The 17,680-nt window shown below is 37.6% G+C and overlaps 1 protein-coding gene and 1 long non-coding RNA gene across 8 annotated transcripts in view; one reads left to right on the top strand and one right to left on the bottom strand.

Moving 5' to 3' along the window:
- LOC311620254 overlaps nucleotides 1-17,680 on the bottom strand; it is a 387,779-nt gene that overhangs the window by 141,017 nt on the left and 229,082 nt on the right. The gene's annotated exons all lie outside the window — the stretch shown is intronic.
- The window catches only part of RB1 (RB transcriptional corepressor 1), a 154,054-nt gene that overhangs the window by 12,797 nt on the left and 123,577 nt on the right, over nucleotides 1-17,680 (top strand). For all 7 annotated transcript variants that reach the window (XM_084879349.1, XM_084879344.1, XM_084879346.1 and 4 more), the window contains exons 3-4: nucleotides 10,906-11,021; nucleotides 14,911-15,030. In XM_084879349.1, coding sequence (XP_084735475.1) covers nucleotides 10,906-11,021; nucleotides 14,911-15,030 — 236 coding nt within the window. The remainder of the gene's footprint in view (nucleotides 1-10,905; nucleotides 11,022-14,910; nucleotides 15,031-17,680) is intronic.

Below are 17,680 nucleotides of genomic sequence, written 5' to 3' on the forward strand. Positions count from 1 at the left end.
GTACATGCCCTTATTTGGAAGCGAACCTGGGACCCTTCAGCCCACAGGCCGATGCTCTATTCACTGAGCCAAACCGGTCAGGGCAGGGTTGTGTTATTTTTACTTTAAGCATCAAGAAGGTGATTTTTCATTGAAGTTATCATTTTAAACTATATCATTTTGGTGGTGCAAGTGCAGCAGCTGATTTCCATTGATTAATACTATATGCAGACCCATAGGGGCTTCAATCCACAAAGAAAAAAACTGTTCATAAGTTTGCTGCTGGTGGGTGCCATTCATAAGACTTTTTACATAATGGCTTAGTGGGGGGAGGTTTTAGTAATGTTAAATTCTATTTGCCTTTCCCAGAAGCAAGCAGTGATAGTAATTATATTTAGGTTTTCTCTTCCCCCTCCTTTGGTGTTGATGCTAGCCAGAAAAACCTGTTTAATTCTATACACAGAGGAGTAGTAGTTTGATTCTTGTGTCATATAAAAAAGAGAAGCTGGGTGTAATTATACTTTGACCATATATTTACTATACGAGGCAGGCAATCAGTCCATGTAAGGGATTTTACCCAGGGAGGACTTCCCCATTAGTCATTGGTGAAATTACTGCATAGCTGGCTACTGCCAGCATGGCAAGAAAGACATTTTCAGCCATTTTTTGGGTTTTGGTCTTTTCACAAATTTGTTTAGCTTTCTGGACCATCTTCTTTATCACTCCCCAAGTCATCTCTGGACTGTTTATCTTCCGCTGTGTTCATCTCCCACTCCTTATCTTCAGTGTGTTGCCTGGGGCTGCCGCAGTTTGTGGTTGGGGTAGCCAATTGTCTATAGCTGCGAGGTGTGGCTCTAGGCACAAGGTCCTTATTAATCTGGCTAGTTCCTCTCTCGGATCCATGTTGCAGTTTAATATTTCTTGCAGAAATCCACACAGGTTTGGAGAAATTTTCTGGAAATCTACAAGCATATCCTCAACCAAATGTTAGCAATGGATTGGGTTCCTTCCATAAGCCAGATTCAGGATCTTTCCATTTAACTAGACAATTTCTCTTTGTTTTATTCTGACACCAGTGCGACTCCATGGGTGTTTTGCAATCAGCATCACAAGTGAAAATTTTTTAAGTAATTAAAGCTTGGTGCAGCTTGCCCATAGGTGATTTCTCCATCATACTCCCCCCTTTTAGTTTTTCAAGTTGGGATTTTAGCTGCTGATGCTGTCGCTCAATAATGGCCTGCCCCTGGGAATTATATATTCCTGTAATGTGCTGAATTTTCCATTTTTTACAAAATTGCTGGAAATGACAGCTTGTGTAAGCTGGCCCATTATTAGTTTTAATAATTTTTGGAATTCCAGTGACTGCAAAAGCATCTAGGCAATGACTAACAACCTGTTTTGCCATTTCCCCTGTAGATGCAGTAGCCCATGGGACTTTTGAAAAAGTGTCAACAGAGACATGCAATGCCCCAAGGCGCCCAAAGGAAGTATAGTGTGTCACATCTATTTTCCAGATACGATCTCTTAGCAAACCTCTAGAGTTGACTCCTGTGTTAGGCCCTTGAGGTAGATGTAACATGCAAGTAGGGCAGTCTCTGATAATCTGTTTTGTCTGCTGTCAAGAGATTAAGAATTGTCTAGATAACATTTTGGCAGGCTGATGTAAAAGCTGATGAGATTCTGAGGCCTGTTTTAATAAAGCAACCAATTGATCAGCATGTGCATTTCCTTTTGCCAACGGGCCAGGTACAAACTGTGGGCCCTGATGTGAATGATATAAAGAGGATATTGTCTCTGTTGTACAATCTGCTGATCTTGTTTATTTTTATTTTTATTTATTTTTTCTTTTTAATTTTTTTATTGATTAAGGTATCACATGTTTGTTCTCAATCCCCCCCTTCCTATCCCCCATCTCTCCCACTCATGCCCCCACCCCCTATTGTGATCTTGTTTAAATAGTAAAACTTTGGTCACTGAGCCATTTCAAACGAGCAGTTTCAATTCTATTTAATAAACCTGCAGTGTAAGAAGAGTTATAGATAATATTATATTAAGAGGCTCTTGAAAATCCTGTAATGCAGCCTTAATAGCTTCCAATTCAATTCTGTGTATAGAAGTATGACTAGTTTGGATGACTCGGTCTGAATTCATTGCATGATAAGCAGCTTTGCTATTTGATGGACCATCAGTAAAAAACTGTTAATGCTCCAGGAATAGGTTCCTGCCTAGTATTTTTTGGTATAATAATAGGAGTATGATATAGAAATTGTAATAATTTGTCTTTTAGTAGGAGACAACTAAATTCCCCTGAATATCCACTCAGTCCAATTTGCCAATTTAAATGAGTCTGAAATAACATTTCTAATTGCTTCCCAGTGAGGGCAAGGTAAATACATTGGGGTTCTTCTCCTCTAAGCTATATGCAGTGCTTTCTAAGTTGAAATATCAACTAAGCCATAAGTTCTGTGTATGTAACTGCAGTTTTAGAGGATTGATATCCTAGGTGGACCCATTCAATAATAGCAAGAGAGTTTTTATTTTGGAAGATGACTCCAGTGGGACTATTTGCAGTGGGATTAACTGTCCCAATAAAGGCAATTCAGGAAGTACTTGTGCCACTTGGGCTAAGGAGATTGCCTTCTAAATTCTTTATAACTCCTTTCTAGCTTCATCTTTCAATACTTGGGGTGAGGAAAGATTAGTTACCTCTAAGTATATTAAATAAATTTGTCATTTCTCCAGTAGAGATTTTTAGATAAGGTCTTAACCAATTAATATCCCCTACTAATTTTTGAAAGTCATTTAAGGTTTTAAGGCAGTCTTTTCATATTTCATTTTTTTGAGGCCTAACATAATGGTTTTCAATTATGGTACCTAGATATTTAAAAGACATTTCTTTCTGTACTTTTTCTGGAGCAATTTTTAAGCCCCATTTAGGAAGTTCCTTTTCTAATTGAGAAACATAACATAAGTCTGTTATTCCTATGGACTTGCTAGGAGCAAGTCATCCATGTAATGGACAATATTTTGCTTCTCAGCAGAAGCCCTTCCAGATGAAGCTGGGGCTGCTAGGGAAGCCCGGGTCCTGGGTGCCTGCCAGTGGCCAGAGGGAAGCCCGGGTCCTGGGTGTCAGAAGGAGGCCGGTGCTGGCAGCCAGGGGAAAGAAGGCCTTCTCCTGCACGAATTTTGTGCATTGGGTTTCTAGTCTGGTAATAAAAAAGATAAATCCCACAATTTCAAAGATCTAAACATATTCTGGAAATCCTTACTAAAAAAAGCAATATTGCAGTATCATGGATGAATGATTTTGGTCTTATCATCCAAAGCATCAAATCTATAACCATTGATTTGGATACTTTATATACAAAGCTGTTTTGTGCATATGCAGTTAAAAGGAGTCAGAGCTTCTTCACTTCTCTCTCTTTCAGAAAACTTAGGCTTTTAGTTTTCAGAGTAGCTGATTATACAGAGTACTAGAGGCCCGGTGCACGAAATTCCTGCACAGGGAGGAGTGTGTCCCTCAGTCCAGCCTGCACCCTCTCCAATCTGGGATCCCTCTCACAATCCAGGAGCTGGCTCCAAACTGCTCATCTGCCTGCCTTCCTGATTGCCCCTAACTGCTTCTGCCTGTCAGCCTGATCACCCCCTAACCATTTCCCTGCCAGCCTGATTGATGCCTAACTGCTTCCCTGCCAGCCTGTTTGCCCCCAACTGCCCTCCCTGCAGGCCTGGCCACCCCTAACTTCCATTTCTTGAATGCCTGGTCACCCCTAACTGCCCTCCCCTGCAGGCCTGGTCATCCCTAACTGCCCTGGCCGGCCCAGGGCCACTTCAGGCTACAAAGTTTCAATTATAGAAGATACATAAACTCTAACAGAAATGGCTGCCACCTCAGAGCAAGCAGGAGGCTTGGCTCCATTCCAGGCTACAAATTTTCAATTGTAGAAGATAAATAAATTCCAGATACCAGGGCCTCCCCTTGGGTCACCAGGGGGTATGGCTGGCCTGCAAACAACCACAGGCCCCTTGCCCAGGCTGCCCCACACCCCAAGGGAACCCCCACCCTGACCCGGGGCACTTTTCAGGGCAAACAAGCTGGCCTCCACCAGTGCACCAGGCCTCTATTCTATCTAATAAAAGAGTAATATGCAGATTGATCATCACTCCAACACACAAGATGGCTGCCCCAATGTGGGCAAAGATCCTGCCCCCATGTGGACACAAGGTGGCCACCACAAGATGGCCAGCAGGGGAGGGCAGTTGAGAGGGACCAGGCCTGCAAGGAAGGGCAGTTGGAGGAGTTCAACCCTGCAGGGAAGGCAGTTAGGTGTGACCAGGCCGGCAGAGGAAGGAAGTTGGAGGCAAACAGGCTGGCAGGGGAGCAGTTAGACATCAATCAGGCTGGCATGGAAATAGTTAGGGGGTGATCAGGCTGGCAGGCAGAAGCAGTTAGGGGCAATCAGGATAGCAGGCAGGCGAGCAGTTGGGAGCCAGCATTCCTGGATTGTGAGAGGGATGTCCGACTGTCCGTTTAGGCCCGATCCCACCAGGATTGGGTTTAAACGGGCAGTTTGACATCCTTTGAGGGGTCCCAGATTGGAGAGGGTGCAGGCTGGGCTGAGGGACACCCTCTCCCTGAGCATAAATTTCATGCACTGGGCCTCTAGTATACAGATAAACAAGTTTATCTGAAACCTACCATATTTTTCGGACCATAAGACGCACTTTTTCCCCCCCAGAAGTGGGGGGAAAAAGTCCCTGCATCTTATGGTCCAAATATAGCCTACACATATACTGTAAGAAAAAAGTTTTTTTTACTTGCCCGGCTCTGTGTGGTCTCTGTGTGCTTGCCCAGCTCTAAAATGGTTCTAAATGCTGCTGTTTACTTTACAGGGTTGATTACATGTGTTTATGACTGTGATGTTGGGTTTTAATGCACATAAAATATTTTAGGACACTATTTGTTTCAGAATCTTTTTTTCTTCATTTCCCTTCTCTAAAAACTGGTGCGTCTTATGGTCCGGTGCGTCTTATGGTCCAGTGCGTCTTATGGTCCGAAAAATACGGTAGATATTTAGATATTTCAGAAAACGTTTAAATGAAATCTTTTTAAAACATTCATATTCTTTTAAAATATATATATATTTTATTGATTTTTTTTTTACAGAGAGGAAGGGAGAGAGATAGAGAATTAGAAACATCGATGAGAGAGAGTCATCGACCAGCCGCCTCTTGCATGCCCCCCACTGGGGATGTGCCTGCAACCAAGGTACATGCCCTTGACCGGAATCAAACCAGGGGCCCTTCAGTCTGCAGGCTGACGCTCTCCACTGAGCCAAACCGGTTTCGGTTAAAACATTCATATTCTTGTTCCTATTTTAATTTAGCTCTTTTATATATACCTTGATTTTCTAATTCTGAAAAGTATTTTTTATGGTAAGTTGAATCAGAATTGTATTGCTTTCTGAAACCACCAAATACCCTTTATTAGTTTTCTTCGACATTGAGTCTGTTTCAGAAACTACCAAACTTTGTTTATTAAGAATTATTTTTTATTAAACCTGTATAATCTTATTATCCAGTCACCCTGATAAATTTAGTTTAAAAAAAGAATTATTTTTCCTAGTTTTATTCAGGGCATGGAAAGATGATAGCCAGTGTTTTTAATCAACATAAAGATAAATTGTGTTACCATGTTGAGGTGAATTCTGGAAAAAGGAAAAGCACTTGCTATTTTAGAAGCAGGGGCTCTATTGAAAATAAACATGGGTTTTATTAATTTTTTTTAATATTGGAAAATTTGCCAAAGGTTATCATTTTATGACTTGGAACCCTAGAAATTCCCAAACCACAGGACTCTTTCATTTTAATGTTAGCTCATTTATTGGTGATATTTCCTTTTTTTTCAAGCAGAGTGTGTGGTAATTGTAGGAGTTAACATGCAAATTTTAGAAGATACCATTTATTCACATAATTGAATATGAGCTGTAGAAATTGACCTCTCTCCTCAGTGTTTTTCCACCTTGTTTTTAAGAGTAGTAGACATCAGGTTTGTAGTTTTTTGACAGATAAACCGTTTAGTTAAAGGCTGTTTGAGTATGGTGCAGTTTTTTTCTCCTATATGGTTATATCTTCTTGGGTGGATTATCTTTGGGCCTTTATTCCATAAACTAAGCAGAGAGTTTCACTAGAAACTAAGTTCCAGATTAGTTTTTATTAACTCTTTAGAAAATGAAATGATAATTTCTTTGTATGAGTTACTATTTCTGATACCACTATTTTGTTACCAATGTGTGAATGGGAGCTAGCCAACAGACTTGCCTTACCTTTTGTACTGGTGATTGATTCAATGCTGCTTATTTCTCTGAGTATATTTAAGGGGGGTTGGGTGGAGACATTCTGTCCTATATTGGCATATGACCATTGCTATTGCCTTTTTAAAAAATTATATATATTTTATTGATTTTTTACAGAGAGGAAGGGAGAGGGATAGAGAGCCAGAAGCATCTATGAGAGAGAAACTTTGACCAGCTGCACTCCCCTCCCCCGGGATGTGCCCGCAACCAATATACATGCCCCTGACCGGAATTGAACCTGGGACCTCTCAGTCCGCAGACTGACGCTTTATCCTCTGAGCCAAACCAGTTTTGGCATTACTACTGCCTTCTTTTAAAACTGCCCCCCCCTCCCAATACATTTATTATCAATTTAGTGCAGTGAATTAGATATAATTTTGCTGCCTACAAGATGCTTATGGTCTAATTGAGATGTGGATAAGTGAGAAAGTGAGTTAATTGCTTAGATAGGCCTATCCACTGAGTTCTGTAATTGTTGTTAAGGGAGGAAGTTCAAGATGCTCATGTCTTGGGCCAAAGGCTAGGTAAATCTGAACTTGCCAGTTACATATTTTTCTTTCTTTTTTTTAAAATATATTTTTTATTGATTTTATACAGAGAGGAAGAGAGAGAGAGATAGAGAGTTAGAAACATCGATGAGAGAGAATCATCGGTCAGCTGCTTCTTGCACACCCCCTACTGGGGATGTGCCCGCAACCAAGGTACATGCCCTTGACCGGAATCGAACCCGGAACCTTTCAGTCCCCAAGCCGATGCTCTATCCACTGAGCCAAACTGGTTTCGGCCAGTTACATATTTTTCTGGTAGTAGAGTCAACTCTCTCCCACAAAGCCTTTATGTAACTGGATGGCTGATTCAGCTGGTGTTTACCCCTGCATGTTGTATTAAAAATGTGATGAGTACAAGTAAGGTTAGCTTTTGCATTCCTCTTCTTGGCTATGCTACTCTTGCCTTTTAATTTTTCTGAGCACCTCAAAGAATGTCCTTAACATGAACTGCTGCCAGCTAATATTATTCAAATGAAAGGGGAATTTTCTGGCATATTAACATTTTTTCCCTTTCATTCCTACATAAAAATATAGTGAGGAGGAACTCCAGGAATAGAAGAGAAAGGCACCTTTGTCCCCTATATTCCTCTTATACATTCCTGAAATATATTTAACTTGTAACCTTATTTATGATCACTCATTACAGACTCATGAATCAAGTGTAAGGATATATCCTTTTGATGCTGAGACAGAGAACATATTCCTAATGGCTTATTTTCATCTTGGTGGTGGCGAATATTTTAAAATTTGAAGAATTGAGACTAGTGGTTTTAACTTTTAAAATTTCAAGTTAAATTCATGCTAGTTAACTTATAGCGTGAATAGTAAGATAATCTGATTTTCTGATGCCAATTTTTCTGATGTTTCCAAGATGATTTATGTCACCACTTGGTGGAGCTCTTTTATAAATCAGTACATTGTAGAAAAGCAAGTAAAAGCTTTCACTAATTAGGGTTTATCATTAGGGTAGTTCAAGTGAACTAAACTAAATGATAGCTTAGAGGTAGCCTCTTCAAATGTTGATTATTGATTTTTGTTTAAATTTTAATGCTATATCTAATTAAAATTTAAATATTTTAAATATTTTTCTCAAGAGTATTCCTTATTTTTCTCTCTTTATATAAATTTAGTACTTTTTAAAGTTGACTTTTCCTCCTATTTTGTAATTGAAGGTAATTTGGAAAATATAGTTAAGATTAATGAAGAAAATTAAAATCATTTGTAATTCTACCACCTAGATATAATTAACATTTGATATATTTTTTGCCTTCCCTTTTTAAATTTTTCACAAAATTGGAATAAAAACAAACACAGAACTTTGTATTCTGGTGTTGTTTTATCCTAAGATATCATTGGTGTTTTTTCATGTTTTAATAATCTTTTAAATGTTTTAAGGATTTTATATTATACCATGATATAGTTCTATCTTAATTCATAAAGCTATTTTAGTTTTACTTTTTAAAATACGTTGTTATTGATTTTGATGGGGAGAGGAAGAGAGATGGATAGAAAGATAGAAACATCGATGAGTGAGGAACATATCGATCGAAAGCCTCCTGCACTCCCCCTGTTGGAAATCGAGCCCACAACCCAGGCATGCTCTGACCAGGAATCAAACTGTAACCCCCTTGGTTCCTTAATCGATGCTCAACCACTAAACACCACTGGCCGGGCTAACTATATATTTTATTTAAAAATATTTAGGCTATTTCTCCTGTTTTGCTATTATGAGTAATTCTTTGAACATCTGTTATACTAAATCTTGACTCAACTCTGCTATTTTCATTTTATAAGTTTTTTTTTTTAATATAAACTCAACTCTTAAGGATATTGATGCATATAACAAAATGTCCTTCATTGGCACTGTTTTGAAGTTTAGTATTTTCTAAGTACTTTTGGAAAGTACTTTTTTTTCTATTGTAAAATACTTTTTCTTATCCTTTGCTCATTTTCCCCCTGTCCATGTTTTACTATTTCTATCTGGGTAAAAAAAAATTACTTTACCTCTACTTTAACCATTTTTAAGATGCTGTTCTGAGCCCTTTTCATAATTCTCATTTAAATTTTCAAGAAAACACACCAGTTAAAGATTTTAGATCTTAAATTGCCATCAGAAAATAAAGCCTGGATCTTGAAAGACCAATTAGGATTGGCTGGAAATTAGGACGAGATGTGTGAATAATCTACAATATATGGAGGTGATGGGGATGCCATGGAAGTGGGTGAGGTTGCTAAGGAAAAGAGAAAGGTGGTGGGCAAAAGTCCTTGGAGTTGGGAAACACTGAAAAAGTTGTGAGAGAAAGAAAAGAGAACGAGGACGTTGTAGTAATTTTAAAATCTAAGGAAAAAAACTTTTACTGTAAGAGTGTCAGATGCTACATAGAAGTCTTCTTGGATGAAACCAGAAAAGGTCATTCACCTTAGAAAAATAGAGATATTTTTTGAAATAACACTTTAAAAAATGTATTTTTGATATACAAATTATATTGATTTATTAGTTTCAGGTGTTAAGATTCAAGCTTTTTATACAATGTGATCACCCTGCTAATTTTAGTAATCATCTGTCACTGAGTAAAATTATCACAATATTATTGACTATATTTCCCGTTCTCTTTTCACATATTCTCCCTGTCCCCATCCTTCTGGTAAACATCTCTTTGGTTTTTGTTTCTATGTGTTTTTTTGTTGTTTATTCCACATATAAGTGAATCCATATGGTAATTTGTCTTTTTCTGCCTTACTTCACTTAGCATAATACCTTCTAGATTTATCTGTTTTGTCGAAAATGTTAAGATTTTAATTATTTTTTATTGTAGTATAATATTCTGTTTTACATATTAAAATTACCTAGGTGGCTTCCATATCTTGCCTATTGTAAATAATGCTGTAATGTACATAAGGCTGCATATATATTTTCAAATTAGTGTTCTTGCTTTCTTTGGCTATTTAACCAGAAGAGGAATTGTTGAGTCATATGGTATATCTATTTTTAGTTTTTGAGGAATTCTGTAGAGGCTGTACTGGTTTACAGTCTCACCAACAGTGCACAATGGTTCCCTTTTCTCCATGTCCTTGTCAACACATATTACTTGTTGATTTATTGGTAATAACCATTCTGACTGAAGTGAGGTGCTATATCACTTTGTATTGGTTTACATTTCCCTGATAATTAGTGATGTTGAAGATATTTTCATATGTCTTCTGGCCATCTGTGTCTTTATTGAAGGTTTTTTTTTTTTTTTTAATGCTCTCTGCCCATTTTTCTATTGGATTTTTTATTTTTTCTATATTTTGAAAATCAACCCCTTATTGGATACTAGAGGCCAGGTGCACAGTTTCGTGCACCACTGGGGTCCCTTGACATGGCCTGCGAGGATCAGACTGAACCAGCTCTCCGACATCCCCTGCGGGGTCCCGGATTGCGAGAGGGGGAAAGCCAGGCCAAGGGACCCTGCTGGTGCACGATTGGGGCCTGGGAGTGACTCCAGGTGTCGCCTAGTCCCGAGCGGCGCCAGCTGGCTGGGGAGGGATTGTGGGGAGGGTTTCAGGGCATGTCCAGCCTGTCTCACCCAGTCCTGATAGGCTGGACCCTAGCAGCAAGCTAACCTACTTGTTGGAGCATCTGCCCCCTGGTGGTCAGAGTGCATCATAGTGACTGGTCGAATGGTCGAATGAGTGGTTGGACACTTAGCATAATGGTAGAACACTTTTATTATATAGGATATCATTTGCAAATGTATTCTCCTATATAGTAGTTTGTCTCTTTTTGTTGAAGGTTTCCTTGGTTGTGCAAAAGGTTTTTAGTTTGATATAGTCCTATTTGTTTATTTTTGCTTTTGTTTCTCTTGGTGTAGGGCAGTGGTTCTCAACCTTTCTAATGTCGCGACCCCTTAATACAATTCCTCATGTTGTGGTGACCTCCAACCATGAAATTATTTTCGTTGCTACTTCATAACTGTAATTTTGCTATGGTTAATGAATCGTAATGTAAATATCTGTGTTTTCTTTTTGTTTGTTTTCAGGAAAGTGATATTCAGAATAAAAAGGAACTATGGGGCATCTGTATTTTTATTGCAGCAGTTGACCTAGATGAGATGCCATTTACTTTTACTGAGCTGCAGAAAAACATAGAAACCAGGTAAAAAATTTTCAACAGTATCACCTCTATTATTAAAGAAAATTACATCTGACCTTTCCTCTTAATAAACATTAGTAAATGAAACATAAAGGACTTAGGTCAATTAGTGAGCTATCATTCTCTCATGGAGCCCTTAGTAAAAGTGTATGTATGCTGCACTTTCTTAAAAATGTATCAGTTTGTGTCCTGGCAAAATTATCATCATGTCTCTCACTGTCTTTAAACTTTCTTAATTGTAGCTTTTGGATAAAGCCATCTAAAATTAAGTAAAATTGGTGTTTTATTAAAATGAGATACATTAAATTGTTTCATTTTTCTAGGTAATACTTCTTCTTATTACCTCTATATAAAATGTGGAAACATAGGCCTGGTATAATCATATTTAACCTATTGCAGTGATTTTCAATGTGTACCACAAAAATTTTTAAAACATATAATACATGACCTCCTTTGCCTTAAATTGTCAAGTAAAGTGAATGAATCATACTTATACCTACTTTTTTGTCAGATCAGCAAAAAACATATTTTTTGGTGTGCCACAGAATTTTAGAAATTAGTTTATGTGTGAAGAAAAAGGTTGAAAAAGCTGATCTAGTGAATTAGAATTGGTTTCCCTCTTAGAGCTGGCAGTTTAACTTTATTAAATAAAATTGCTAAATCAAAGTGGTTTTTATGTAGCTGAAAAATAATAAAAATATGTAAGTAAATTTTCACATTAATTTATCCATTCAGCAAATGATTTATCGGCTTTAGAAGATTAGAAATAATATGGATATTTGGATTAACATAAACTGGATATAAATCTGGCTCTGTTGTTTTTTAAGCTATATTAGTTGGAGCAGGCTTCTGAGCCTTGAGTCTCAAGTTCCTCATCTATGAAGTGAAAATTATTAGCTATTTTAGAGAATTTCAAGAATTAAGTAACTTATGATGAATAGAGATGTAAAAACTTGATATAATGGGCTAACTTGGGCAAGGGGTTAAGACCCAAAATCCGTTATATTATATAATAAAGTAGGTTTTCCAAATGCATATGTTAAATTGACAAATTAGCTTACCTATTTTTACTTATGTAGACACGTTTTGTGTAATTAAAATTAAGTATGTATGAAAAGTTTTCCGTATATATCACTAATTTTAAATTTATACTCAGTAGGTTCAGTAAATGCATGCACTCATGAGTCACATGAATAAACAAAGGCACAAGGCTGGGCCTGGCTTAGTGCATGTGGGAACATTGCCCTAACTTGTTAAAACTGGTGCAGAAAGTCACACTGTTTGACAATAGAACCAATTACTACTGCACACGATGTGGTGTGATCACATGCTAATCATTCTCAAATATTGCTTACAAGCCCTGACTTGGATTTAAATATGTAGACTATAGTTGTAGATATCTAATACTAGAGGCCCAGTGTGCAAAAGTGCATGAGACCCAGACCTGCTGTATCTGCAGGACCCCAGACCCGCTAGGAGGTTGCCGCTGCCTCTGTGAGTGAGCTGTGAGCCCCAACCTGCCACCGCAAGCAGCTCGCGGGCCCGTGGAGGGACTCAGAGGTGCTCCATGCACCTCCTGGTGACCGGTCATTTGATTGTTCTAGCTTTACGGCCACTGGCTTTTTATAATAGAGATTTATGTTGGCGGAATTATCACAGTGTTTTTTTTTCCAACATATGGCCTATTTGCTAAAATGTTAATTTAATTATAAGCACATCTTGGCTAAAAGCATTTTAAAATTAACCAGAGTGTTAATTTTCACATGTAGCGTATGGACCAGAAATTTTGTTTGTTAAATCCAAAATGCGTTAAATCAAGGTCTACAAAATTGAGGGTTTACTGTAGTTCATAGTCAATACCTGTAACATGTTAGGGGTCTTAATCTCTTTTTCTGTAGCCCTGCCTCCCCATTACCTGCTGTCCGCCCCCCCCCCCCCAAAAAAAAAGGAAAGAAAGAAAACTTGAACAACTATTAGATAATATAATATGCAGGTTCTAATGATATAAAGGTGAGAAATAATCTCCAATCTCAAGAAACTCAATTCAGTGTGGAAGATAAAAGTAAACAGATGATTGCAATACAGTATTATATTCATAGACTATTAAATAAATATGATAGAGAAAGGCTATTACATCTTTTATTTATAAAATGAAGTAATTTTCCTGCAAGGCTTTTCCTAAACCCGTTTTCTTGAGTATTCACAGAGCAACCTGATTTATAACTTGGGCACGTCATAAATATAGTAATGTATTTGGTATACTTTTTTCTTATGCAACTTTCACTGTTCTGGTAACTGTCCAGGAGTGTTATCTGGACAGTTACATCTTAAATGTGCTCTGGTGAAGGATTAGTTGTTTTTTATTTCCAATATTTTTTTAAAATGTATATAAAAAATGAAACAAAATCATAGTAGACACAGGACTAAACTTTTTATTATAAGATTCAGCAGGTATAAAATTAATGTCAAATTGCCATAACATGCTTACTTTTAATTTCTGTACTTGTGTTTAATTGTGGACTGGTAACAAACATTTCACAGACTAGTGTCTACTCATGGATCATTGGTCTAGAATATGTAGTTATCAACAAATCTGTGTGTCTTAATTATGGCTTTTTATGCCAGCCTGCCAGCCTGCCTGCCTGTCTACCCTGCCTCTTTTTTCCTTCAAGGGAGGGCCACAGAAGGAATAGACAGTCACATAAATTAACAGAAGTCTTTGTATTCACAATTCACAGTTTTCATGGTGCTCCATGGATAGGTAATGCCATATATCTCATTAAAACTGAAACTGAGTGATTCTTGAATACATGCTATTCTAAGGTTGATTTCTTTTTTTCCTGGATGAATCTACACATTTGCTCCACTCTCTTTTCTAAGTAACCATCTGGTCATCTACTCCATATCATTTCTCCCCCCCTTTATTGGATTTTCCACATAGTGTGTCATGGCTGCCCTAATCCCTTCTATATCAAAGGAACTTTTTTTTTTTTTTTTAATATTTTATTGATTTTTACAGAGAGGAAGGAAGAGGGATAGAGAGTTAGAAACGTCGATGAGAGAGAAACATCGACCAGCTGCCTCTCGCACACCCCCTACTGGGGATGTACCTGCAGCCAAGGTACATGCCCTTGACCGGAATCGAACCAGGGACCCTTCAGTCTCCAGGCCGACGCTCTATCCACTGAGCCAAACCGGTTCCGGCAAAGAAACTTTTAATAACCTTCTTTTTGGGCTTTGTGTCCTTCGCTGACAGCTGAAATTTATATTTTTCCAATTCTCAAGATAACTATCTCCAGCCCATTTTTTGGAATGAAACCTGTAACTTTAGTTGCTGAACAGCGTATGAATGGGTCTGGTGGCTCCCCTTGAGGGCGGTCTAGGAATGGGAAGTCGGTTGGAACAGGAGAGGAGAGTACCCATGAGGGGGAGCTTTGGAGATGCAAGGTGGTTACGTACAGGGAGATTGAGTCAATAAATTAAAGATAGATGGATTCTAGGCTTTCTCACTGCCAATGAAGAGTTATAAGCATGACATGAAATAATTGAGTTTATGTTGGAATTGGATAAATAAATGTGAACTTTTAAAAATATATAGGTAGATAATAGAAATATATATATATATATGACTTTTATTATCCTTTTCTGTATTCTTAATGATAAATAGATGTAGGCATAGATATATAGATATAAGGGTGTAGGTTGAAGACTAGTAGATTATTTTTCTCTTCAAATTCTAGGAAAATAAAAAAAGTAATTCCTTCCAAAGGATATTCATAGTGATTTGATATAGAGCTGATAATATTTTGAATTGAAATGTCTATGCTTTGAAAATGAAATAAAATAAATTTTTAAAATTGTAATTCACTTTTTTCTATTCTTTTCTTTGTAGTGTCTATAAATTTTCTTACTTACTAAAAGAAATTGATACCAGTACCAAAGTTGATAATGCTATGTCAAGACTCTTGAAGAAGTATAATGTATTGTGTGCACTCTACAGAAAATTAGAAAGGTAAAGTAAAAATTTTATTAGGATTATACCCTGGTTTTTTATATAACTTTTCATGGTTAGATTCCCTCTGGGAACAATTACATATTTAGTAAAGTTATTAGGTATCTTTTTAAAAATATATTTTTATTGATTTCAGAGAGAAAGGGAGAAGGAGAGAAAAATAGAAGCGTTAATGATGAGAATCATTGCTTGGCCTTCTCCTGCACGCCCCTTACTGGGGATTGAGCCCAAAACATGGGCATGTGCCCTGACCAGGAATTAAACTGTGACCTCCTTGTTCATAAGTCAATGCTCAACTACTGAGCCACACCAGCCAGGCAAAGTTATTAGGTTATTACCCCTTAAACTTGTTCCCGTTGCTATAACTTTTCTTATTCTTCACTTTTTAATTTATCCAATTATATGCATTCTGAATGTTTCCTCCAAAATTAATTGTTTTTATATATTTTCATGTGTCCATTTGTTTTTACCAAACTTTAAGCTTAGTTCCCACTTTAGCCTTCTCTGTGAGAAGACTTATAGTTTTGAGTGGAAGAGTGACCTAAATTTAAACTTCTTCTTAATGATGTTATTTAATTTTGAAAAAGAAAACATATTGGTGATGGAAGGTATATGTAATCTATACTACCAAGCCATGATTGTATTCCCAATGGTGGTTTAGAAGACTTTTTGCTCAACTAGGAAAAAGATGAAATTCAGATAAACTTAGGTTAAGTTTTTAATAAACTAGTACTTTTCATCCAAGTCTGCACTCCTAGTATTACAGTCCTTAATTTGGCATGTGCCTATTACTATGTTCATTTAGGGGCTCATTTTATTTGGGTAAAAGAATATGAAAGTTAATGTTTTAGCTAAATAAGCAGTTGTAAGAGGAGAAGGGAAAAAAAAGATGTGTCCTTATTAAGTTAGAGAATGAGTATGGAGATAAGAGTTGAAAAGAAACATCTTCTCAAAAGGATGTTTTTATTTTTTTCATTTTCTTTTTGGTTGGTATATTAGCCCAACTTCAGAGGTGTGATGGTGAATGAGAAAAGTGGAAATAAAATGGAAGATTGGCCTAGGGCTTTAAAAAAAATCCTCACCTAAGGATATTTTTCCCATTGATTTTCCAAAAGAGTGGAAGGGAGAATCAGTGGGGAGAGGAGAGAGAGGGACAGAGGAAAGAAGGGAGGGAGGGGAAGGGAGGGGGAGGCAGAGAGAGAGAAAGAGCGAGAAAGAGAGAGAGAGAGAGAGAGAGAGAGAGAGAGAGAGAGAGAGAGAGAGAGAGAGAGAGATAAATTGGTTGCCTCCTGCATGAGGGGCCAGGCGTAACATTCAACTGTGGAAAGAAAGTCCACACGGCTGCTGGTGTCAGGGGGTTCTAGATCTAAGTCCACAGTCATGAGAGGCTGGGCCCAGAGGGGTGGCCTGAAGAACTGCCCAGGGAGAGAGAAACTAGCGTTTGCCCAGTTGTTTTGCCTCTTTGCTCTTTGCTTTTATTCCCTAAACTCAGCTCATAGGACTTTCAAATACAAACACGCACTCGTGGCTGAGGTGCAGATTTGTGGAATCTGGGGAGAGGCTGTGGAGGTGAGCAGGTCGGGGAGAAGTGACCGGGAGTCTGGCGCTGGGACATTCCTGACTTCTCTGGACCTAAGCAGCCATGTATCTCCTGAAGAGCCAGCCCTTCCAAGCAGCCTCAAGGCAGCTAATACACCCACACCCAGACTATACCCAGAGCAGTACAAAGAACACAAAAATGAATAGCTGTGAAGAGCCCTCAGGCACTGATTTGAATAGAGATGTTCAGGCTCAGAAAGCAGTACAGTACCCTCCCTACCTATAGCCCTGTCAGAAACAGGTGCTTGAGAGATAAAAATTGACAACGGGCAGATTGGTTCTGCCTGCTTGCAATCAAGACTGTGGAGATGGACACAGACAGAAAAGCAGTGGATCGCTTGGAACTTCAACCTGCTGACTACCTAACAGGAAACTGAGAAGTGGTAGACGGAACAGAAGAGTGGGATATTAAACCAGCCCCCATGGAGCATTAAAACTTGGCTGAAATAAATGACACTTCACATTTTTATTTTTTAATCTTTTATTTAAAAATTTTTTTGCATTATTTTTTCTTCATTCTATTTTTTTAACCTTATTTTTTAATTTTTTTTTTCTTTAAAAATGTTTTCTTTTTATCCACTCATTCTCTTTCTACCTCCTCTATACTGAACAAATATAGCGAATATCATTTTTGCTTTCTTTTCTCTTTCCTAATTCTCTTTTTTTCTGGTGGTCACTTATATTGGGGTTATTGGTGTTGGGAGTACATTTGTTTTTTTGTTTTTTGTTTTGTTTTGTTTTGTTTCTCCCTCCCATTGTCTTGTCAAGTTTGAAATGCTTGCACTAAGCAATCACTGGTTTTATTACTGGTCAGGGCACATGCCTGGATTGCAGGCTCAATCCCCAGTAAGGTGTGTGCAGGAGGCGGCCGATAAATGTTTCTCATCATTGTTTCTGTATTTCCCTTTTCCTTCCTCTCTAAAAATAAAATAAAAATAAAATCAATAAAAACATATTTTAAAAATAAGCTTACAGTAAATAAATATATTTTGTAATAAAATGTATAATAATACATGTGATGCTCTATTTTAGAAGATTATATATAAGAAGT

The sequence above is a fragment of the Pipistrellus hanaki genome (assembly GCF_964339955.1).
Source record: "Pipistrellus hanaki genome assembly, chromosome: 3".
Lineage (NCBI taxonomy): Eukaryota > Metazoa > Chordata > Mammalia > Chiroptera > Vespertilionidae > Pipistrellus > Pipistrellus hanaki.